The sequence below is a fragment of the Chamaea fasciata genome, unplaced genomic scaffold (assembly GCF_029207755.1).
Source record: "Chamaea fasciata isolate MVZ Bird 193981 ecotype frontalis unplaced genomic scaffold, bChaFas1.0.hap1 SCAF_27, whole genome shotgun sequence".
Lineage (NCBI taxonomy): Eukaryota > Metazoa > Chordata > Aves > Passeriformes > Sylviidae > Chamaea > Chamaea fasciata.
The window spans coordinates 5,152,151-5,176,267 of record NW_027094112.1 but is presented as its reverse complement, the minus strand read 5'-3'; the positions used below and the strand labels follow the sequence as shown (position 1 = coordinate 5,176,267).

Here is a 24,117-nt window from a genome sequence, read left to right as displayed (position 1 = left end):
AACATTCCAGCCACAAATCCCTGTGGGACAGCCAGAGCCTGCCCAGGGCACTGCAGCCTGCACGGGGAGAGCTGAGGGGGATCTGGGATCCTCTGAGGGAGATCTGGGATCCTGAGTGAGGGAAAAAGACTTGTTCACTTGTGGTGAGGAAGATTTGCTCCCCTCTGAGGGAGATTTTTTCTTCTCTGAGTGAGGAAGATTTGTTCCCTTCTGAGGAAAGATTCTTTCCCCTCTGAGTGAGGATTTTGCCCCCCTGGTGAGGAAGATTTGCTCCCGTGAGTGACCTCCTGTCCCCCCAGCAAGAACTCAAACCTGCATCCTCAGCACGCCCAGAACATCCAGGGCTCTAAAGCCCCGCAGGTGTGTGACAGCACGTCCTGCTGTGCCTGCAGCCCTTGGCCCAGAACATTCTCCTAATTTTACTGCACTTTTTTCACCCTGAAAAGCCCAAAGCTGCTTAGACCAGAAAAAAAACCAAATATTTTTTGTAGGGGAGGCCAACGTCACCCACAGCTGAGGGAGGAAATGGAGATTTGTGTCACCCTCACCTGGCTCAGGAGGGGTTTTTCCAGCCTGGGCACACCTGGAGAGGAGGGAAAGGCAGGACACGAGGAGCCCGGGAGCCAGGGCTGCCTCCGATGTCACCCAGAATTGGAGGTGACACCAGGAAACGGGGCTGATAAGAGCTGATAAGGACCTGTGGCTCTGGGGCTGCAGGAGTCGGTTTCCGAAAAAACAAAAAGAAAAAAAAAATCCCAAATATTCTTCTCCCTTCCAAGGAACAACAACAAAAATTCCCCAATATTCTTCTCCCTCCCCTCCTCCGAGGCAGGAAATTCCAGCACCTGCCCCAACATCCTCTCCCTGTTCTTCCTCCAGGAGCTGCACTACTCAAGGGTGTTGGAGCATTTCCCGAGGTTTTTCCAGGTGTTTGTTTGGGTTTTTTGACCATTTCCAGCAGAGATTGTGGCAGCACCGGGGTCAGCGTGTCCCGATCTGCTCCAGGAACAGCCGGGGCGAGGAGGAGAACGAGGAGAATTGTTCTGATCCCAGCGCGGGGCTTTCCCCAGCCCGCCCTGCCCTTTTAACTCCCTCCTGAACTTTGCCTCGGCGAGCCCCGAGCCCTCCTCGGCTCCGGGCTTTGTCTATTTCTGCTCAGGGATCCCGACAGGATCAAACACTCCGGAATTCCGTGTTTGTAACTCCACAGGCGCCAAGATTTTTATTTCTTTGGGGGGTGCAGAATCCCAAATCCGGCGCTGTTGTGGGAGGAATTCTCCAGGTGAGGAAACAAAGCGCACAGGTAGAGGTTGTGAGGGATTTAGGGAAGGAACACAAAGCTGAGAGCAGGGTTGGGTGTCCTCCCCCTCCGGGCTCCTGCCGCTGTCGGTGAATTCCCTCGGGGCTGCCAAACCCAAACCGCAGCAGCGCTCTGTCCTCCTACACAGCGGTTTTGGGGCTGTGCCCGAGGCTCGCAGCTTCCCCGGGCGGGTTGGTGGCACCGGGATGTGAAAAACCAGTCCCACTCTCTCTTTTTAAAATGTGTAAGTTGAATAAAAAATAGACAATTAGGAGACGAAAAGGACAAATGTTTCTAGGTGGGTGCCTCACCAGACAGCACACCTTTCTCGTTCAATTGCTGTGTTTTTAAGGATTGCTGTTTTACACGTTCAATAGATACTAAAACATTCTTTTCGGTTTCAAGTATCCCAAATAATCTTATTCGATGGATTTATTTGTGACTGTCTTGGTAATACGGGTCTTGGCTGTTTTAATTTTGATAAAAACCCCAGAAATCCAGCAGCCTTCCTGCAGGGTTATACTAAGAGGTGATAATAATTTTTGGCTTGGTCAGTGCAGACACCACAAAGGAAAAAAAAAAAAAAACAACCCAGTCCTCTCAGCACTTACATTGTGTCACAGTCAGAAAACACACTCATCGCTTTTTCTGAATTCCATTAACAAAACATAACACGGTACGATTGTAGGGTAGTCATTCTAATATTGGCCAAAAGCCGACTTGATAATGTGCATTTCTAACGGGGGCAAGGGCAGCGCCAGCCCGGCCGGGGACAGCCCCGAGCCTCCCTCACACGCTCGGGTGTCACCTCCACCTGTCACCTGCCCCTTGTCGCGTCTGTCCCGTCCAGCAGGGCGCTGACCACCGAACCGCAGGGGTTCAAAGCAGTAATTAGCGCGGTGAGGGGAGAGGAAAGGTTTGAGCAAGCGGGAGTTGGGGTTTGGCACCGGGACAAGGAGGGAGAGGCCGCCCCGGCTCCTGAGGGGCCTCAGCCGCCACCGGGGGAGATCTGAGGGCAGGAGCGTCCCCGGGGCTCCGTGAGGGCTCAAACCGGGGCTCCCGCAGCCTCACCTGGCCGCGCTAATTAGGGCGAGCTCATTAATTACCCGCGCGGAGTAACGGGCGGGCGGGCCTTGCTGAGGGGGAGCCCCCCGCTCCATCACACCGCCTCACCCTCACGCATCTCCCGCATCCCGCGCTCACCTTCCTGCGCTAATTAGGTGGTTAATTACCGCCGGTGGTTACGGAGCCGCTCTCCCGCGCATGCGCACGGCCCGGCCCGCCTCACCTGCGCCCCGCGCGCCGCCGCCGCCTCAGGTGAAGCCACGGCGGGAACGGGGCGGGCGCGCGCGGGAGCGGCGCATGCGCACGGCGCCGCCCCCTCAGGCCTGTGGGCGGCCCGTGGGCGCCCCCGCGCCGGCCGTGCGCGCTCCCGCGCTCCCTTCTCTCAGTGTCATCCCCTCGGGCTGTGCGCGCGCTCCCGCACGCCGCCTACCCGCCGCGGCCGCTCTCCGAGGCCTGTGCGGTGGGTTTTACCTTCCCCACGCCCCCGCCCGCCCGCCCGCCCGCAGCACGGTCCGTTCGCTCCCCGCCTCCGCGCGCGCTCCCGCACACGCGCACTTACACGCTCGCACACCCGCCCCCTCCTCCTTCCTTCAAACCCTCCAGCCGCGGCCTCATCCCGCGCGCGCGCTCCCGCCGGGCGGGCGCGCTCCCCCCCCTTCCCCCCCTTTCCCACAACCACCATCACCCGCGCGCGCGCGCTCCCGCCGCGCAGCGCTCCGGGCACGGGGGCGCGCCCCCGCCATCCCCCCCCCCGCTCCCCCGCGTTCCCTCACCGAACCCCGCGCGCGCGCGCCCCCGCGAGGACCGGCGGCGGCGGCCACGTAGCGCTGCGGCGGCGGCCCAGGGGCAGCGGGAGCCGCGTCCGCCCGCCCGCGGCGGCAGCGCCCGAGGGCCGCGAGCGGAGGCACCGGCGGCGGCCGGAGGAGCGCGGGGCCCGAGCGGAGCGGCCGCGGCCCCGGCAGGGAAGGAGCGCTCGGGGGAGGAGGAGGAGGGCCCCGGCCGCCCTGCCCTCCGCCCTCCGCCCGCCGCCGCGCCCGCCCGCGCCCCCTCCTCCTCCTCCTCCCCGCGCCGCCCGGCATGGACGGCGGCGGGGGCGGCCCCGAGGGCACCGGCCGGGGTGAGTGCGGGGCCTCCGCTGCGGCCGCCGAGACCCTTTCCCAACCTTCCCTTTCCTTGCCTTCCCTTCCTTCCCCTGCGGGCCTGGCGGCGCCGCCGAGCAGCGCTAGGCCCGGCCCGGCGGTGGGCGGCGGGGGGAGCGGGGCACGGCCCGGGGAGCGGCGGGGACACCGGGGGAACCCCGGCGGAAACACCGGGGACGAGGGCGGGGGGGAGGAGGAGGAGGGCCGGGGATGGGGCCGCGGGGGCTCGGTCCGGGGACTCTCGCGGGCACCGGAGGGCTCTGCCCGGGCTCCGGGGCACTGCCCGGGCTCGGGGGACTTGAGCGGGGATCGGGGGGTTGCCCCGGGCTCCGGGGCACTGCCCGGGCTCGGGGGGGGTTCCCATGGGGTTAGAGGCTGTGCCCGGGGTCGGGGGGCTCTGCCCGGGCTCCAGGTCCTGCCGAGGGTCCGGGAGCTGCACCGGGATCGGGGGATTCCTTCCCATGGGGTTCCGGGCTTGGAGGTCGTGCCCGGCCTCCGGGGGCTCAGTGTCCCCTCCCCGGCCCTGTGTCACCTGCCTGGCCGAGGGCAGGTGAGTTCCCGGAGCTGCGTTGGGGTCCGGAGCACAGACAACGTTCCCGCAGGGTTGGGGTTCGGATTGGGGTCCGGAGCGTGGCCCTGTCCCTGTTCCTCTTGGTGCTCTGGGTGTAAAATCGGGATTATTTCTATCTCTCAGCCTTTTCCTCCAGGTGTTTCCCCCTTCCCTCTGCGCGCAGCCCGGGGTTGGGATTTTGGGGATTTTGGGGATTTTGGGGTGTGATTTTTGAGCGCCTTCCCCTCAGCGTTTGCGTGTCCCGGTGCAGGGGAAGCCCCGAGGCCAGCGCATCTCCCGGATTTAACCCAAGACGACACCAAACCCTTTAATTGTGGTGGAAATGACCGCAGGGAGCAGCCCCGGAGGGCACAGGGCTGTGAGAAATGAGGATTTAAAATCCTCCCGGCTCGGTTTGGTGCACGGGATGGAGGAGAGTTTGGGGAAGCACCTGGGCTGTTCCCAGCTGGAAGTTTTGCTCTTCTCTTTCTCTCTCTCGCTGCCTTAAAAACTTGGGATTTTTTTTGGCGGGGGTGGTTTTGAGCGGGTTGTGGGATTTTAAAAAAGGGGGTTTGTGTGTGTGATATCTGCTCATCTCCCTGGAGTTTATCAGCTCTGATAAAAAAACCCCAAAATTTCCTGGTTTTTACCTCCCTCACCTGTGGGCCAGGTGCGTTTCTCACCTGCTTTTTGTGGATTTTCATTTGGGGGGATTTTCTTCCGTCTCCTGCAGTCCAGAGGGATTCTGTGGATTTTCTTCCATCTCCTGCAATCCCCATCCGTCCCTGGAATTCCAGCGCTGGAATTCCAGATGTGGTGGCAAACTGACGGCAATTCTCAGAGCTTTTCGCAGAGGCTGCCTGAAAGAAGAGTGCAAATTCATTAAGTTTTCCTTTTAATTCTTACGTTTCCGGCGAAGCGGTCGCGGGGGGTTAAAGGTTTTTAATTTTATTTTTCATTTTTATTTCCTGCGTGGGGAGGCTCAGAGCTGCAGGAGTGAGGACTTGGGTGGTCTGTGGGGATTATTTATTAATATCCTTTGGAATATTGATCTGAGCCTGAACTCAGAGGAGGTTTCATCCTTGGAGATTCCTGTGAGTTGTGAAGGGTTTAATTGACTTTATTATCTGATAATGATGCAGGGGGCACCTTTCACTGGTGTTTTGTGGGGAAATTGATGTTTTCTGATGGGTTTCAGTGAAAAGTTGACGTTTTCTGATGGGTTTCAGAGGAAATCTCACTGTAGGAAGGGTGGAAATTGGGGCTAAATCACCCCAAAAATAAAATATATTGGGTTGTTTTGCTTTTTTTCTTTGCCAGAGTGACGGAATTCGGGGGTTTTACGCCAAAAAATGGGAAGTTTTTGTCCACCCGAGTACCTTTTCCGGTGCTCAGAGGAGGAGATTCCGTGTGGGAACACCTGGGCTGGATTTTTGGAGTAAACAGGAGCAGCAGGGACGTGCCCAGGGATGGATTTCAGAGCCTTGCAAAACTCCTCCCTGACCTATTTCTCCTCTGCAGATCTCAGGAGAGAGAAAAAGAAAATGAATTCAAAAATTTAATTCAATTTATTCCTGGTTCCACCAAAAAAAAAATTAAGAAAAAAAAAAAAGAAAGTAAAGAGAAATAAAAAGTATGGGGTTTTCCCCCCCTGGAAATGGAATTTTTTTTTCCCTAGAAATGGGATTTTTTTCCCCCTGGAAATGTTTTTTTTTCCTCCTTGGAAATGGGATTTTTCCCCCCAGAAATCGGATTTTTTTCCCCCTGGAATTGGGATTTTTTTCCCGCTGAAAATGTTGGTTTTTCCTTTTTTTTTTTTCTCCTTAGAAATGGGATTTTTTTTTTTCCTGCTGGAATTGGGATTTTTTTTTTTCCCCCGGAGATAAATCAGGAATTGTGGAGACACCGGGGGCAGGTTTGGGACGGGCACGAGGAGCTCCGGCAACACCCGCTGGAATTTGGGTCACACCTGGTGACAACCTCGGGGCTGAGCCAGGAAAATCCGGGAATTCCCACGGGGAGGTGGGAAACTGGAACCCTCCAGGGGGAGTTTTAGGGGATTTTGGAGGGAAATCCCCAAAAAATCGAGGTAAAGACACCAGGGAAAGCTCCTGGTGCTGTTTGTCCATCAGCCCTGAGGAGAATTTGGGAATTCAGCCGCCAAAATCCCGCTAAAAGATCCAAACCCGGAGTTCTCAGGGGTGTTTTTGTGGGATTTTGGAAGGAAATCCCAAAAAATTGAGGTAAAAACACCAGGGAAAGCTCATTTTCCCCATTGCAAAAGTCTCATTTAAGAGGCCGGGCATAAAAAATTCCTTATTTTTTACCCGATTCTTGCTGAAATGGAGATTTTTTTTGTTCCTGGAATGCCCAGGTGGGAATTCCAGGGTGGCTTTGGGGCAGGATATTCACACTTCATTTCCCTCTCTGCATTTCCAAGGACACTGAGGCACCTCCGGGGGGAAAAATGCTAATTTTGGGCAGGAGATCTTGATGAGACATTTCCCTTTTTTTGGGACTTCCGCCGTTCCTGGACCTCGGGGTCGGTGATGTTTAAATTGAAATAAAATCTGATTAAAAATCTTTCATTTTCTTCAAGGCACGTCAGCAGAGAGGGGTGAAAAAGAAGAGGTTTTAAAGGCAAAAAAGGACTTTTGACACCTATTTGGACAATTCTTTTGCATTTCCATGGGCTCAGGCAGCTCCTGCGCTTCCCATGGGAATGCAAAAAGCGCCGGGATGTGCTCTGGGAGATAAAACTTCCCCACTTTAAAACAGATTTTCAAGGTGTTTCTTTAGCACCTAAAGGAAGAAGGGATTGGGGAGGGGCTGAGCGAAATAATTGAAATAATTCCCCGGAGAGAAATAATTGAAACAATTCCCCTCCGACGTGTTTTCCCACTGTGTGGGGATGGCTGGGCCTGTTGCAGCTTCCAGCTGGGAGAGTTTATTGAGGCTTTTTTTATTGCAGTCTTGGGGATTTATTGAGGTGTTTGTGGAACTGTGGGATCTCCTGATAAAGGGACCCTCAAGGGTCGAGTCCAAATTCCCACCCAGGACACCCCAGAAATGTCATTTCAGCCCTTACTTGGTGTTTTCCCGGTGCGATCTGTGGTTTCTCCTCGCTGCTTCTCTCTCCAGAGTTCACGTGACCTGGGGATTCTGGAGTTTGAGTGGGAAAACTTCCCGAAACCCTCGGCTTTTCCCGGAACCCTCGGCTTCTCCCGGAACCCTCGGCTTTTCCCGAAACCCTCGGCTTCTCCCGAAACCCTCGGCTTTTCCCGGAACCCTCGGCTTTTCCTGAAACCCTCGGCTTCTCCCGAAACCCTCGGCTTTTCCTCACACCCTCAGCTTTTCCCGAAACCCTCGGCTTTTCCCGAAACCCTCGGCTTTTCCCGAAACCCTCGGCTTCTCCCGAAACCCTCGGCTTCTCCCGAAACCCTCGGCTTTTCCCGAAACCCTCGGCTTCTCCCGGAACCCTCGGCTTCTCCCGAAACCCTCGGCTTTTCCCGAAACCCTCGGCTTCTCCCGAAACCCTCGGCTTTTCCCGAAACCCTCGGCTTTTCCCGAAACCCTCGGCTTTTCCCGAAACCCTCGGCTTCTCCCGGAACCCTCGGCTTCTCCCAAAACCCTCGGCTTTTCCCGAAACCCTCGGCTTTTCCCGAAACCCTCGGCTTCTCCCGAAACCCTCGGCTTCTCCCGAAACCCTCGGCTTTTCCCGAAACCCTCGGCTTTTCCCGAAACCCTCGGCTTTTCCCGAAACCCTCGGCTTTTCCCGGAACCCTCGGCTTTTCCTCACACCCTCAGTTTTTCCTCCACTCCTGTTTCCCTCACATCCTCACCTTCTCCTGAAATCCTGTTTTTCCCAGTTTTTCCCCTCGGTTTTCCCCACTTTCCCCTCAGTTTTTCCCATTTTTCCCCTCAGTTTTCCCCACTTTCCCCTCAGTTTTTCCCATTTTTCCCCTCGGTTTTTCCCATTTTTCCCCTCGGTTTTCCCCCACTTTCCCCTCAGTTTTTCCCATTTTTCCCCTCAGTTTTTCCCCACTTTCCCCTCAGTTTTTCCCATTTTTCCCCTCAGTTTTTCCCATTTTTCCCCTCGGTTTTCCCCCACTTTCCCCTCAGTTTTTCCCATTTTTCCCCTCAGTTTTCCCCCACTTTCCCCTCAGTTTTTCCCATTTTTTCCCTCAGTTTTTCCCCACTTTCCCCTCAGTTTTTCCCATTTTTCCCCTCGGTTTTTCCCCACTTTCCCCTCAGTTTTTCCCATTTTTCCCCTCGGTTTTTCCCCACTTTCCCCTCAGTTTTTCCCATTTTTCCCCATGGTTTTTCCCCACTTTCCCCTCAGTTTTTCCCCACTTTCCCCTCGGTTTTTCCCCACTTTCCCCTCAGTTTTTCCCATTTTTCCCCATGGTTTTTCCCCACTTTCCCCTCAGTTTTTCCCCACTTTCCCCTCGGTTTTCCCCCACTTTCCCCTCAGTTTTTCCCATTTTTCCCCTCGGTTTTCCCCCACTTTCCCCTCAGTTTTTCCCATTTTTCCCCTCGGTTTTCCCCACTTTTCCCTCGGTTTTCCCCACCTTTTCCTTCGGGCTGCCCCGAGCCCCACCCCGGCCGGGCCGAGGCCTCCCCAGCCCAGCCCCGATCTCTATTTTTAGTGCCGAGAACCCCCAAAATTGCGGTTTTTCTTCAGGAGCTCGGGGTGAGGTTGCCCCCACACCCTCACCGGCTTCCTCCACCCGCTCCTCTCTCTGCGAATTGTGCTCTTTTTCTTCTCATCTCGGAGACTTTGCAAACCTCTGGTTGCTCGGCTTCCCCTGTGCACATATTCCCCAGCTTTGGGGCTTGATAAGCATCAAAAATCGCTTTGAAACTCTGGTTTCCTTTTTACATCTTAATCGGGGCTCGCATCTCTCCTTCGGCAGCGTGGCTGCAATTTGTTCTGTGGAAAAAAAAAAAAAAATCGGCCTCGATAAAATGAAATTCGCCTTTAAAGCGGCGAAAAGCAAAGTTTGGGTGTTTTGGGGATTAAAAATACCCAGACGCCGCTTGGGGATTAGAAATTTGAAAGGTGTCGGGAGGGGGAAAGCGTTTTCATGAGCGTTTTTGAGGCGCTTTTTCCCGAGGCGCTAAACGGCCGAGGAGGGCTTTGCTTTTTATTTATTTATTTAAAGAATGGTTTTGAAAGTTGTGGGTCCCCCGAGGGTGGCGGCGAAAGGTTCGAAGCCGCAGCGTCCGCCGCCGCTGCGGAGCGGAGCGCTCCGAGAATTCACAGCAAACTCCTCCGCGGCCTTGAGTTCAGCTGGTGCCTGTTGATAAAAAAAGAAGTTTATTTATTTGTTTTATACACCTGCTATCCCTTCAGCGAGCTCAGGTGAAAAATATTGGCAGGAATTTGTTGGGGGGGTTTTTTTGCCGTTGGGTAAATGGGGGGAGAAAAGGTGAAAAGTTTTCCTTTTCCTGGCGAGTTTTGTGCTTTCCTGGTGGAATTCCTCGTTTCCTCCTGCGGCTTCCTAGAGATGCTTAATGTGATGAGGAAATAATAATAATAATAATAACAATAATTATTATTATCATTATCATCATCATCAGGTATTTTCGGCGTGGAACAGGGAATTTTCTGAGCTCCTGGATAATTCCTGATGGTTGATTCAGTTAAAATTCAATTGCTTGAACTGAAATGATCACACAGGAATCTCTGGAAGAGAGGAGGGTTGGCGGGGATATTGGGATGGAATTCCGGGATTCTCACACGAAGATTCTCTTAATTGCTAATAATAATTAATTATGCAGGTCGGTTGGTTCAGCTCCTGTCCTGAAGTTAAAACTCACTCCGAAGGTGGGGAAATTCTAATGATAATGCAGGAACGTCAGGAAGAGAGGAGGGTTGGCTGGGATATTGGGAAGGAATTCCAGGGAAGCTGTGGCTGCTCCATCCCTGCAGGTGTCCCAGGAGAACTCTGGGATGTCCCTGGGTGGGATTTGGTTTCCCTTCCCGTCCCCGTCTGGGATATCTCCATCCTTGTTTCTCCTTCCCTGCACCCTCCAGTGCCAGGTTTAGCTCCAGGTTTAGCTCAGGAATTCCCAGGGCGTTCCTGATGGGATCAGCCCAAAACCATCCCCAGCTCCCAAAGTGGAATTTTCCCTGTGGAAAAAAACCAAAGAAAAACAAAAAGAACTGTGAGGGATTGATTGCTTTGTGTCCACGAGGGATCCACGTGGCGTTTCCTGCAGGAGGAAGTGGCAGCGTCCCGGGCAAATTCCAGCTTGGAAAAAGTGGATGGGGCAAAACGATCTGGTGGGGATTGAGGAGCTGGGGGAAGGGAGAGGGAGAATTCAAAGGAAGAATTCCTCAAACCCCTCAAAATCCGGGATCTTCCCGGGTCTGGTGCGGTGCTGCAAGGCCAGAATTCCTGCTGGAATTCCTGCTGGAATTCCTCAGGCGCTGCTCAGAACCCTCCTTGGCTTCCTGGGTTTCCGCTCCTTGGGAATCTGCTGCCAGACCTGATCCCTGATGTTTGTCAGTGCTCCCAAAAAAATCCAGGAGAAATGGCTGTGGTGATGTCTGGTGGCTGGAGAGCGTCCCTCGGGTGGTTTTCCTGGGAATTCCCTGGGAATTCTCCTGCTCCCCGCTGTTTGTCCCTGCCTTTCCCAAGCCCTCCCACCCCCAGCTCCTCCTGGAAAAAACACCCCCGGGGCTTTCCCCAGCCCCACAAACCCCGAGCCCGCCCGGATTCCAGGGATGATTTCCCGATTCCAGGGATGATTTCCCGATTCCAGCAATGATTTCCCAATCCCAGCGCTGATTCCCCAATTCCAGCAGTAATTTCTTGATTCCAGCCCTGGTTTCCCTATTCCAGTGATGATTTCTTGATCCCAGTGGTTATTTCCCTATTCCGGCGCTGATTTCCCAATCCCAGTGATGATTTCCCAATTCCAGTGCTGATTTCTTGATTCCAGCCCTGATTTCCCTCTTCCAGTGATGATTTCCCAATCCCAGCCCTGATTTCTTGATTCCAGTGATTATTTCCTGATCCCAGCCCCGATTTCCCAATCCCAGCCCTGATTTCTTGATTCCAGTGATTATTTCCTGATCCCAGCCCCGATTTCCCAATCCCAGCCCTGATTTCCCAGTTCCAGTGATGATTCCCCCATCCCAGCCCCGATTCCCCCATCCCAGCGCCAGCTCCTTCTCCTGACCCTCTGTGCCGTGCTCTCTGTTGCAGATAAAATGCTCGAGGGCTGCTCCTGCTGCCGGAGATCCCGACCCTGAGCCCCGCCAGCACCTCCCCGCGCCCCCGCCGGGCTCCCATGGAAGAGGCGCCGGGCCGGAGCGGCCCCCCCGGCACGGAGGGAGCCCCATGAGCCCCCCCAGATGAGCCAGGCAGCCAAGGGGGAGCCCCCCGGGGCCGGCATGGCGCAGGAGGGGCCGCCTGCCTTCTTCAGCGGCAGCCAGGAGCTGGATCTGTCCGCCAAGGTGTACAAGAGGGAGTCGGGGAGCCCCTTCTCGGTGCTGGTGGACAGCAAAGCGGGCAAAGGGCACCTCCACGACAGGGAGGAGCAGCAGCAGCCTCCTCCCTTCTTCAGGGAGGGCAGAGCTGCGGGAGAGGTCCGGGCTGTGAAAGAAGACAGGGAGAACTCGGACGACTCCGAGGAGGAGGACGACGACGAGGAGGAGGAGGAGGAGGAGGAGGAGGAAGACGAAGTGACTTACAAAAGGGAGCAGATTATCGTGGAGGTAAACCTTAACAACCAAACCTTAAATGTGTCCAAAGGGGAGAAGGGCGTGCCCTCCCAATCCAAAGAGACCGCCGTCCTTAAGAGCAGCAGCGAGGACGACGACGACGACGACGAGGAGGAAGGTGAGGACAGCGGGGAGGACGCCACGGAGGACAGCAACGACTACGAGGAGAACGAGAGGCAGAAGAAAAAGGAGAAGAGGGCGGTGGAGAAGGTTCGCGTGGGCCAGAGGAGGAGCAGGAGAGCCGCCTCCGCCGCCGCCGCCGCCGCCGCCTCCCCGGCGCCCCGGCCCGCCCGGCCCCGCAGGAAAAGCGCCGAGCCCCCCAAGAGGAAGAAGAAAACGGCTCCGAAAGAGCCCAAGGCGGCCGTGCAGAAAGCCAAGTGCGAGGAGAAGGAGACCCTGACCTGCGAGAAGTGCCCCAGGGTGTTCAACACGCGCTGGTACCTGGAGAAGCACATGAACGTCACCCACAGGCGCATGCAGATCTGCGACAAGTGCGGCAAGAAGTTCGTGCTGGAGAGCGAGCTGTCCCTCCACCAGCAGACGGACTGCGAGAAGAACATCCAGGTAGGTGCTGCCCGCCTGCTTCGGCCCCTGCCTCCCGCACCTCCCGGGGCGCTGGGGATGCTGCACGGGGGGAAAACGTAAATAATCCGGTGTTTTACGGCCCCAGGCGCTGCTTTATCCCGTTTGGGGATCTCCTCAAAAGAGGGAATGGCAGGGCAAGGAGTGCTCGGCTGCTCTGAGGAGGAAACTGTGAGTTGGATCCTCCTGGTGTGCCCTGGATCCGGCTGGTGGATGTTTCACACGGGGGGCAAAAAATCTCTTTTTACAGCCCCAGGCGCTGCTTTTATCCCGTTTTGGGATCTCCTCAAAAGAGGGAATGGCAGGGCAAGGAGTGCTCGGCTGCTCTGAGGAGGAAACCGTGAGTTGGGAACACCGAGCTCCTTTGGCAGGGTCGGAATCTGGAGGAAGTGGTCCCCAAAACTCAGAAGTTTTGTGGTAAATCCTCCTGAGCAGCCGCTGAGTTTAGGATTCCCGGTCGCGCAGCGTGGCCAGGTGAGGTTTCCAGGGGGAAGCAGAATCCCAGGAGTTCCCTGGAACGGGAAATCTGCGAGATTCCCGGAGAGGCGAGCAGCCCGGGTGCTGAGCCAGGCTCTGCTTTATCCCGTTCTGGAATTCCAGATGGAAATCAAGGCTGGCTCCTCCCAGCTTTTCATCCCAGGGGTGGAACAAATCCGTTTTTCCAGGTGATTCCTGCTTTTTCCTCCCGTCACAATCGGCACCTTCCTGGATTTCTGTCGTCACCTTGGGCTCCGTGTGGTTCCTCTCAGTGTCGTTAATTAATCCTTAATTACTGAATTCTTAATTCAAGTTGCAGGCTTGACCCCCCTCCAAGGGCTCATTGAGCTGTGAATCCAAGGATTTGGGATCATTCCCTGGGACTTCTTTAGGAAATTCTTCTTAGGAATTTCGTCTTTCTCTAGGAATTTTTAGTTTTCTTCTCAGGAATTAGGAATTTCTCCATTCTCTGGGAATCTTTATTTTTCCCCCTTTTCCCAAGAGGGGAATTCCCAGCAGGTTCCGTGGGGGCAGAGCCTCGGAATTCCCAAACCTGCCGAGATTCCAGCCCCGTGGAAGCAGAGGAGGAACAGCCCAAAGGAGCAGAATTAGTTAATTCGTTAATTAATCAGCACCGATGGGGAAAGGCTGAGAATTGATGGAGCCCAAAGCCCCAAATATCCCAAAAAACCCCCAAAACGAGGAACAATTCCTCCCTGTGCCCTCTGAGGTGAAGATGATGATTCGGTTCCCTCACGCTCCGGGATTTCCAGCTGCAATTCCCACATCGGACACCGAGGTTTGGGGAAGAGCTGAAACCCTGAACTCCTCCTGATTTCCTGCACAGGAAGTTCCGCGGGAGTTTTGGGCAGGAATTCTCCCATTCCAGTGTCGCGTGGGACCGCCAGTGGGACCTTTAATGAATGAATGAATGGATTAATGAATGAAGAGAGCACAGCAGGAGGAGCTGATGCTCCAGGAGCTGCTTTCCGTGGAGATCCAGCGGGATGGGAACTGTTTTCCATGGAGATCCAGTGAGATGGGAACTTTCCGTGGAGATCCATTGGGATGGGAACTTTCCATGGAGATCCAGCGGGATGGGAGCTGCTTTCCATGGAGATCCAGCGGGATGGGAACTGCTTTCCATGGAGATCCAGTGGGATGAGAACTTTCCATGGAGATCCATTGGGATGGGAACTTTCCATGGAGATCCAGCGGGATGGGAGCTGCTTTCCATGGAGATCCATTGAGATGGAGAACCTGGCCCAGCCATACCTGGACTTTGGGGGCCAGGAGGGGCTGGATGGGCCTTTGGGAATTTGATGGTGTCGGCCTCCTCCAGCTCTCTTGGGTTCTTCCCTCTCCAGGAGTTTGGATTTTCCCACTCTGAGTGTTTGGATTCTTTCTGCATCAAGGGTTTGGATCCTTCCCTCTCCAAGGGTTTGGATCTTCCCTCTCCAAGGGTTTGGATCCTTCCCTCTCCAAGGGTTTGGATCCTTCCCTCTCCAAGGGTTTGGATCTTCCCTCTCCAAGGGTTTGAATCTTCCCTCTCCAAGGGTTTGGATCCTTTTCTCTCCAAGGGTTTGGATCTTCCCTCTCCAAGGGTTTGGATCCTTCCCTCTCCAAGGGTTTGGATCCTTCCCTCTCCAAGGGTTTGGATCCTTCCCTTTCCAAGGGTTTGGATCCTTCTCTCTCCAAGGGTTTGGATCCTTCCCTCTCCAAGGGTTTGGATCCTTCTCTCTCCAAGGGTTTGGATTTTCCATCTCCAAGGGTTTGGATTTTTTCATTCCATGGGTTTGGATCTTCTCTCTCCAAGGGTTTGGATCTTCCCTCTCCAAGGGTTTGGATCCTTCCCTTTCCGAGGGTTTGGATTTTCGCACTCCAAGAGTTTGGATTTTTTCATTCCAAGGGTCTGGATCCTTCCCACTCTGAGGGTTTGGATCCTTCTCTCTCCAAGGGTTTGGATCCTTCTCTCTCCAAGGGTTTGGATCTTCCCTCTCCAAGGGTTTGGATCGTCCCTCCCCGAGGGGCTGGATCCTCCCAGCCCAGCAGCCCTGGCACCTCTGGAGGTGTCCCTGCACTGTTGGATTTTGGGGATCGGGAGACACCAGCCCACCTGTGCTGCCTCCCTTTGTGCTCCCCTCAGGTGTAATCCCCAAAGCCCGCATTCCCTTTTTCACCGTTTGGAGCCTCCTGTTCCTCGTTTAATCCCCCTCCCTGACCCCAAATCCTGCTCTGTGCCCACCCCAGTGCGTGTCCTGCAACAAATCCTTCAAGAAGCTCTGGTCCCTGCACGAGCACATCAAGATCGTGCACGGCTACGCCGAGAAGAAATTCTCCTGCGAGATCTGCGAGAAGAAGTTCTACACCATGGCCCACGTGCGCAAACACATGGTTGGTGAGTGAGTGAGTGAGTGGCTGCTGGGGATCCAAAAGCCCCGGGGGCTGTGGGATAGGGGCGGTTGGAACAGCCGGGGAAAAGTGAAAGAGCCAGGGAAAATGGGAATGGGGGAAATCGAAATAGCCAGGGAAAAGTGAAATAGGGAAAGCTAAAATCGTCAGGGAAAGTTAAAATCAGGAAATCTGAAATAGTCAAGGGAAGTTAAAGTAGTCAGGGGAAAGTGAAAGAGCCAAGGAAAATTGGAATGGGGGAAATTGAAATGGGGAAAAGTGAAATAGGGAAAGCTAAAATCGTCAGGGAAAGTTAAAATCAGGAAATCTGAATTAGTCAAGGGAAGTTAAAGTAGTCAGGGGAAAGTGAAAGAGCCAAGGAAAATTGGAATGGGGGAAATTGAAATGGGGAAAAGTGAAATAGGGAAAGTTGAAATCGTCAGGGAAAGTTAAAATCAGGAAATCTGAAATAGTCAGGGGAAGTTAAAATAGCCAGGGAAAAGTGAAAGAGCCAGGGAAAGTTTAAATCATCAGGGAAAGTTAAAATCATCAGGGAAAGTTAAAATAAGGAAATCTGAATTAGTCAAGCAAAAGTAAAATAGGGCGAGTTAAAATAGGGAAATCTGAAATAGTCTGGGAAAGTTTAAGTAGTCAGGGAAATTTGAAATAGGGAAAATTGGAATGGGGAAATTTGAAATAGTCAGGGAAAATTGGAATAGTCAGGGAAAGTTAAAATCATCAGGGAAAGTTAAAATCAGGAAATCTGAATTAGTCAGGGGAAGTTTAAGTAGCCAGGGAAATTTGAAATGGTCAGGGAAAGTTAAAATAGGGAAAATTGAAGTAGGGAAAGTTAAAAAAGTCAGGGAAAAGAAAGTAATCGGGAGGATCCGAAACGGGGAAAATTGAAATGGTCAGGGGAAGTTAAAAGAGTCCGGAGAAGTCTGGAATAGTCAGGGAGAGATGCAGTAATCAGGGAAATCCCAAAGAGGGGAGATGGAAATAGTCAGGGAGAAGTAAAATGATCGGGGCAAATTGAAATAGTCAGGGAAAACTGGAATTTCCTTGGGAATGTTTCCCCCGAGCCCCGTCTTCCCTGCACTTCCCCTCTGTGACCCCCCCAAATATTGATTTATTAGTTATAATTCATCATTTATTAATTACTCATTATGATTTTTTCACCGCAGCCCACACCAAGGACATGCCCTTCACCTGCGAGACGTGCGGCAAGTCCTTCAAGCGCAGCATGTCCCTCAAGGTGCACTCCCTGCAGCACTCGGGGGAGAAGCCCTTCCGCTGCGAGGTGAGGCTGCTGCTCCTGGGGAGAAATCCCTGGGAAAAATCCCTGGGAACGCTCCTGGGATAGCGGGAATGGCCTGGGATGGGCTGCGAGTGCGGGGCGGTTTTATCGAATTTTGGGAATTTTTCGTGTGGAGGAATCGCCCATGGGTGAGCCCAGCACAGATCCCTCCTCTGGATTTCTGGAGGGACTGAGGGGGTCAAATCCCTGGGAAAAATCCCTGGGAACGCTCCTGGGATAGCGGGAATGGCCTGGGATGGGCTGCGAGTGAGGAGCGGTTTTATCGAATTTTGGGAATTTTTCGTGTGGAGGAATCGCCGATGGGTGAGCCCAGCACAGATCCCTCCTCTGGATTTCTGGAGGGACTGAGGGGGTCAAATCCCTGGGATAAATCCCTGGGAATGCTCCTGGGATAGCGGGAATGGCCTGGGAATTAAGGGCAGATTTATCAAATTTTGGGAATTCTTCACTTGGAGGAATCACCGATGGGTGAGCCCAGCACAGATCCCTCCTCTGGATCTCTGGAGGGACTGAGGGGGTTAAATCCCTGGGATAAATCCCTGGGAATGGCCTGGGATGGGCTGAGAACGAGGGGCAGTTCATCCAAGTTTGGGAATTCTCCCTCTGGGGGAATCAGCAATCAGTGATCCCAGATCTCGGGGATCTCTGGAGGGATCTGAGAGGGTTAAATCCATGGAGAGGCAACCACGACGGTGGGGCAGGCTTGGGAATGAGAATTCCAGGGCAAGAAATTCCCTCAAAGGGCCGGGAAGGGCTGTCAGGAGCGGTTTGGAGGGAGGCAGAGTCCTCTAGTGGAGAGACACCAGGCAGCTCCAGTCCCACAGAAACCCTTTTCTCCGGGAATAACGCCGGCCCTGACAGGCTTTTCCCACAGAATTCCGCCTTTTCCCCCCCCAATTCCACCTTTTCCCCCAATTCCCCCTTTTCCCCCCCAATTCCCCCTTTTCCCCCCAATTCCCCGTTTTCCCCCCAATTCCCCCTTTTCCCCCAATTCCACCTTTTCCCCCCCAATTCCACCTTTTCCCCCAATTCCCCCTTTTCCCCCCCCATTCCACCTTTTCCCCCCCAATTCCACCTTTTCCCCCCCAATTCCACCTTTTCCCCCCCAATTCCACCTTTTCCCCCAATTCCACCTTTTCCCCCCCCATTCCACCTTTTCCCCCCCAATTCCACCTTTTCCCCCCCAATTCCACCTTTTCCCCCCCAATTCCACCTTTTCCCCCAATTCCCCCTTTTCCCCCCCAATTCCCCCTTTTCCCCCCCAATTCCACCTTTTCCCCCCCAATTCCACCTTTCCCCCCCAATTCCCCCTTTTCCCCCCAATTCCCCCTTTTCCCCCCAATTCCCCGTTTTCCCCCCAATTCCCCCTTTTCCCCCAATTCCACCTTTTCCCCCCCAATTCCACCTTTTCCCCCCCAATTCCACCTTTTCCCCCCCAATTCCACCTTTCCCAACCCTCCGTCCCTCAAACAAATCACCTCAACCCCTCCTCTCTCAAACTACAAAACCCAAAAAGGGGAGAGCGCTGCTGCCAGCCCTTCCCAACCCCCGCGCGGCTCCCTCCCAGCTCCCCGGAAATCCCCCCAAATCCCCGAAATTCCCGATTTTTCCCGGCAGAACTGCGACGAGAGGTTCCAGTACAAGTACCAGCTGCGCTCGCACATGAGCATCCACATCGGGCACAAGCAGTTCATGTGCCAGTGGTGCGGCAAGGACTTCAACATGAAGCAGTACTTCGACGAGCACATGAAAACCCACACGGGTAAGAGCCCCCGGGGAATCCCGCGGGATTCCCGCGGGATTCCTATGGAATTCCCTCGGGATTTGGGCGTGGCGGGGTTCTCGTTGCCTCGGGTCCGTGCCCTCTGCGGGCTGGAAGGGTTAATTGGGATTTCCCCGTGGCGGCGATTTCCGGAGGGGTTTGGGGGTCTGGAGGAGCCCCTGGGGACGGAGAGGTTTGATCCCGAACCCAAACTGAGCCAGGATTTCCTAAACTCCCGTTGATTCCCGAAGGCAATGGTCATTTCCCCTGGGATGAAGGGATTTTTTCCGGGGGTTTTCCATGGACGAGGGAACTTTTCCGAGGGATCAGGAGATTCCTCCCAGAGATCAGAAGACTTTTCCAGGAGTTCTCCCGGGGATCAGGTGTTCTCCATGGATGAGGGGATTTCCCCAGGGGTTAAGGGATTTTTCCCGGGGTTCTCCCAGGGATCTGGGAACTTTTCCAAGTGTTTTCTGTGGACGAGGGAACTTTCCTAAAGGTTCTCCCAGAGCTCAGGGATTCTCCCAGATATCAGCAACTTTTCCAAGGGTTCTCTAGGGGTGAGGGAACTTTCCCAAGGGTTCCCCCAGGAATCAGGGGGCTTGTCCAGGAGTTCTCCCAGGGATCAGAGGTTCTCCCAGGGCTAAGGAAACTTTTCCAAGGGTTTTCCCATGGATGAGGGAACTTTCCCAAGGGTTCTCCCAGGAACTGGGGGACTTCTCCAGGGATTCTCCCAGGGATCAGGGGTTCTCCATGGATGAGGGGACTTTTCCAGGGATGAGGGGATTGTTCCAGGGGTTCCCCCAGGGTTCTCCCACGAGCGAGGGCGCTTTCCCAGGCGTTCTCCCAGGGCTCGGAAAACCTTTCCCCCCGCAAACGAGCCAACGCTGGCCCCGTGTGCCCTGAGCAGGGGAGAAGCCGTTCATCTGCGAGATCTGCGGCAAGAGCTTCACCAGCCGGCCCAACATGAAGCGGCACCGGCGGACGCACACGGGCGAGAAGCCGTACCCCTGCGACGTCTGCGGCCAGCGCTTCCGCTTCTCCAACATGCTCAAGGCGCACAAGGAGAAATGTTTCCGCGTCACCAGCCCCGCCGCCGGCACCGGGACGAGCGCGGGCGCGGGCCCGGCGATGCTGCCCGCTCCCTGCCCGGCTCCTCCGGCCGCCGCCGCCGCCGCCGCCGCCGCCGCTCTGGGGCTGAGCCCGGTTGTTCCCGCCCCGCCGCGTCCCGTCCCGCACCCCTACGGTCCCCTGGCTCTGCCCGTGCCCCACGGGCATCACCCCCACGGCGGGCACCACCACCACCACCATCCTCCTCCTCCTCCTCCTCCTCCTCCTCCTCCCGCCCCGGCCCAGCACCTGCCCGTGCCCCCCGTGCCGCACCTGCCGCCGCCGCCGGCGCTGTTCAAGAGCGAGCCGCTGAACCACCGCGGGCACGGCGGCGCCGAGGGCTTCCTCAGACACCTGGACAAGGGCGGCCCGGCACAGCCGCACTGACTGACACCTGGGAGCCCAGGTTTGGGGGCTGGGAGCTGGGATCCAGCTTCGGGATCCAGGATTTGGGGGGATCTGGGATCTGATCTGGGATGGGATGGAGGCGCCGGAGCACCGCGGGCGCGGCCACGGCAGTGGCGGTTCCTGAGACACCTGGACAAGGGCGGCCCGGCACAGCCGCACTGACTGACACCTGGGAGCCCAGGATTTGGGGGCTGGGATCCAGGATCTGGGGGCTGGGATCCAGGATCTGGGGGCTGGGATCCAGGATTTGGCGGGATCTGATCTGGGATGGGATTTGGCCGCTGGAGCACCGCGGGCGCGGCCACGGCAGTGTCGGTTCCTCACACACCTGGACAAGGGCGGCCCGGCACAGCCGCACTGACTGACGGCCCAGGATCCCAGGTTTGGGGGCTGGGGGCTGGGATCCAGCTGTGGGATCTGGTCTGGGATGGGATCCAGGGTTTGGGGGGATGTGGGATGGGATTTGGCCGCTGAGGCACAGCGAGAGCTTCCTGTGGGCCCCGGACGAGGCCGGCACGGCCACACTGACTGACACCCCTGGGATCCAGGACCTGGGATCCCGGGGTTGGGATCCGGGATCTGCTCTCCTGCCGCCCCACGCCGTGCTTGGGGTCGGGGTTTGGGATCTGGGCTGGAGGCACTGACACCGGCTGGGATCTGGGTTGGGGATCCGGGATCCAGCCCTGGGATCCGGGGCCCAGGTGGGGATCTGGGATCTGCCCTCCTGCTACCCCCCAGCACACTTTGGGATCAGGGTTTGGGATCCAGGACCCAGGTTTGAGATCTGGGATCCAAGTCGGAGATCCAGGGCCAGCTTTGGGATCCGATCTGGGTCTGGGATCCGGGGTCCAGCTTTGGGATCCAGTCTGGGCCTGGGATCCAGGATCCACCTCTGGGATCCATTCCAGCACTGGGACCCCCCCTCCCACCCCCCTTTCCTCCTCCTGTGCCCAGCTCTGCCCCAAACCCCCCGGATCCCCCCCCGGATCCCCCCCGGATCCCCCCCGGATCCCCCCCCGGATCCCCCCCGGATCCCCCCCCCGGATCCCCCTCGGATCCCCCCCCGGATCCCCCCCGGGACTGACCCCCCCCGTTCCCGTTTTCCCGGCGAGTTTTATTTTCCCGATTTTCTAATTTCCTCTCAGCTGTCGAGGTTTGCTTGGCTTTTATATCCCGGCGCTCTCCTCAAAGAGGAGACAGGCCCGGGGCTCTTTGTACTAATGGGACACAGGCTGGGAGTTAATTAATACAGAGCATTAATGAGCACTGCGTACGGAATGAGTCCTTTCAGCACCCCCCTCCCTCCCCGAGCTCGGAGCGTTTGTCCAGAAAAGGAAAAAACTGAAAAAAAGGAAAAAAATTGAATTTCAGCCCCTTCCCCCCCCCCCCCGAGCTCGGAGCGTTTGTCCAGAAAAGCAGAAAAACAAAAAGAAAAAAAGGAAAAAAATTGAATTTCAGTCCCCCCCCCACCTCCCCCGAGTTTGGAGTGTTCGTCAAGAAAAGCCAAAACAAAAAAAAAGGAAAAATAATTTCTGCCAGCTCGGAGCATTTGTCCAAAAAAAAACGAAGTACGAAAAGAAAAGGAAAAAAAAATTTCAATTTCAGCTCCCCCTGAGCTCAGAGCATTCGTCCAGAAAAGTGAAAAATAAACCAAAAAAAAGGAAAAAAAATTGAATTTCAGTCCCCCTCGAGCTCGGAGCATTCGTCCAAAAAAGTCAGAAAAAAAAAACCAAAATGGAAAAAAAAAAAAAATTCAGTCCCCCCTCGAGCTTGGAGTGTTCATCCAGAAAAGCCAAAAAAAACCCAAAAAAAAGGAAAAAGAAAATTCAATTTCAGCCCGCTCCAAGCTCAGAGCATTCATCAAAAAAAGCCAAAAAAAACACCCCAAAAAATGGAAAAAAAAAAAAATTTCAGCCCCCCTCGAGCTCGGAGCGTTCATCCAGAAAAGCCAAAAAAACCCCCAGAAAATGGGAAAAAAACCAGGGAAAGAAACCCCCCGGAAGAGCCCCCGTCCGTCTCGCGCTGGGTCTGGCCGTGCAGCTCCCTCCTAACACACGTCTTTATTTTACTACAGAAATTATTTTAGAGGGTTTTTTTTGTATAGATCCTATTTAGTGGAGTCTGTTTCTAAAAACAAAACGAGACGAAAAAAAAAAAAAGCCAAAAAAAAAAGAAAAAATCGATGATGATGATGATAATTAATAATAATAATTAATAATAATAATAATTGTATTTCCATAAACGGTGTAATTTTTCTTTTTCCTCAGTGTAGCTGCAGCTCTGTTGTACAATAGAGAAAGTTTTATATCACCCGTCCCCAAAATGTGATTTCCTGGGGAAAATTCCCAAATTCCCAAGGTGCTTCGGGGAAGAGAGGGAACAAAAAACCCCCAAACTCCGGGAAAATCCCCCCAAAAATCCAATTCCTGGATTTGACTGATTTTTTTGGAGCTTTTCTGGGGTTACTTTGGGTTGGTTTTTTATTCCCATTTTTCCCGGTTTTCTCCTCGTCTCTCGGGCTCGGATTTTCCTGCTGGACGCGGAGTCGGGAATGAATCCACGGGAATTTTATTGGGATGGGAGATTTGGGCTCCTGGAAATTCGGGAATTTTGGGAAGGGGAAGTGAAGAGGGGGGGGGAAGGGAAATCTGAGTCAGCCAAAATTTTGGATTTTGGGTTGGATTTGGTGGGTTTTTCCATGGGATTGAGTAATTTAGGGATGAATCTCTGGATTTAGGGAATTCCTGGAGGGGGGAATTCAGTGGGATCGGGGAATTCCCGGAATTCTGGGAATGGGGAATGCAGCGGGATCAGGAAATTCCTGGAATTCCCAGGAATCCAGGCTGGTTTTTAGGGACAGAATTTGGGAATTTTGGGCAAATCCGGGATGGGACCCTGGAGCTGTTCCCGTGGGAATTTCCCCATCCCAAGGGCTGGGATCCCTCCGGTTGGATTTTCTCCCCCTGGATCCAGGAATTCTCTCCGGAAAAACTCCAGTCCTGAATTCCCAATTCCCTGGAATTCTCTGCACAATTCCACCTGCTCAGAGCTGGGAAAAAATCTGATTTTTGGGAAAAAAAACAAAACAAAACAAACCAAACCCAAAATTTACATTTCACCTTTCACAAATCGAAATTTAAATTTGTTTTCCCCCCTCCTCGATATTTCCAGGGCTGCTCTTCCAAGAATTCCAGACTCTGGGATGGGGTTTTGGGGTTTTGGGGGGAGTTTTTTTGGGATTTTAAATTTTTATTTCCCTGCTCTTCAGCTCCTGCTCTGTGTCGGATCATTCTGAGGATTTTATGAACTTCCTTTCTGTGGAAGAAGATTAAAAATTCCAACCCCTCATGCCCCTCTGGCCGTGATGTGAGACGCTGGGAGGGCAGGGTGGGATCCTCTCCGAGGGGTTTAGTCCAGAAAAAAAGAGGGAAAATGGGAACATTTGGGGTAAAATGCAGAAAAATCAGAGAAAATTTGGGGTAAAATGCAGGAAATTCAGAGAAAATTTGGTTTAAAATGCAGGAAATTCGTGGGAAATGGAGTTTAAAATGCAGGAAATTCAGGGAAAGAAAACTGGGGTTTAAAATGCAGGGAAAACGAGGTTTAAAATGCAGGAAATTCCGGGAAAACCAGGTTTAAAATGCAGGAAATTCCAGGAAAACCAGGTTTAAAATGCAGGAATTTCCGGGAAAATCTGGTTTCAAACGCAGGAAGCTCAAGGCTGGGATTTGTTGCCGTTTCTTCCCCGATTTCCGTTTTTGCTGCACCCCCAGAATCCCGCAGGGATGGGAAATTCCAAAGGATTTGTCCAGGGGTTCGCTCCTTCCTGCACCTGCCACTTTTGGGGTTTTGTGGGGTTTTTTTCCCATTTGATTTTCCGTTCTTTTCCCATTTTATTTTGCTGCTTTCCCCCTCATTTTATTTTGCTTTATTTCCCCACTTTATTCTATTTTCCCCATTTTATTTTTACTTTTCCCCATTTTATTTTACTTTCCCCATTGTATTTTATTTTCCCCATTTTATTTTTACTTTTCCCCATTTTATTTTACTTTCCCCCATTTTTATTTTACTTTCCCCCCATTTTATTTTGCCTTCTTTCCCCCATTCACTTCCCCCTTCCCCCTTCCCTATTTATTTCTCCTTTCCCCCATTTTATTTCGCCGCTTTTCCCCGTTTTATTCTCCCGTGGAACCCGGGAAGCTGCCGGGAGCCCGGCCCCTGCGGGAATCCGGGGATTGGGAAAAATCTCCCGCGGTTTTCCAGGAGCTGATCCAGGGATT

General features: G+C 54.2%; 1 protein-coding gene across 1 annotated transcript; it reads left to right on the top strand.

Moving 5' to 3' along the window:
• Positions 1-3,170: 3,170 nt before the first annotated feature.
• Positions 3,171-21,979, top strand: ZNF652 (zinc finger protein 652). Its single transcript, XM_066205096.1, has 6 exons — positions 3,171-3,482; positions 11,272-12,353; positions 15,099-15,246; positions 16,424-16,539; positions 18,175-18,319; positions 19,230-21,979. The coding sequence occupies exons 2-6, from the start codon at positions 11,421-11,423 to the stop codon at positions 19,814-19,816; spliced, it is 1,929 nt and encodes a 642-aa protein (XP_066061193.1). The 5' UTR covers positions 3,171-3,482; positions 11,272-11,420; the 3' UTR covers positions 19,817-21,979.
• The last annotated feature ends 2,138 nt before the right edge of the window (positions 21,980-24,117 follow it).

Coding starts and splice junctions, on each gene's coding strand:
- ZNF652 (XM_066205096.1), top strand. CDS start 11,421: ATGAGCCAGGCAGCCAAGGGGGAGCCCCCCGGGGCCGGCATGGCGCAG. Junction 12,354..15,098: donor ACTGCGAGAAGAACATCCAG/GTAGGTGCTGCC, acceptor TGCCCACCCCAG/TGCGTGTCCTGCAACAAATC. Junction 15,247..16,423: donor CGTGCGCAAACACATGGTTG/GTGAGTGAGTGA, acceptor TTTTCACCGCAG/CCCACACCAAGGACATGCCC.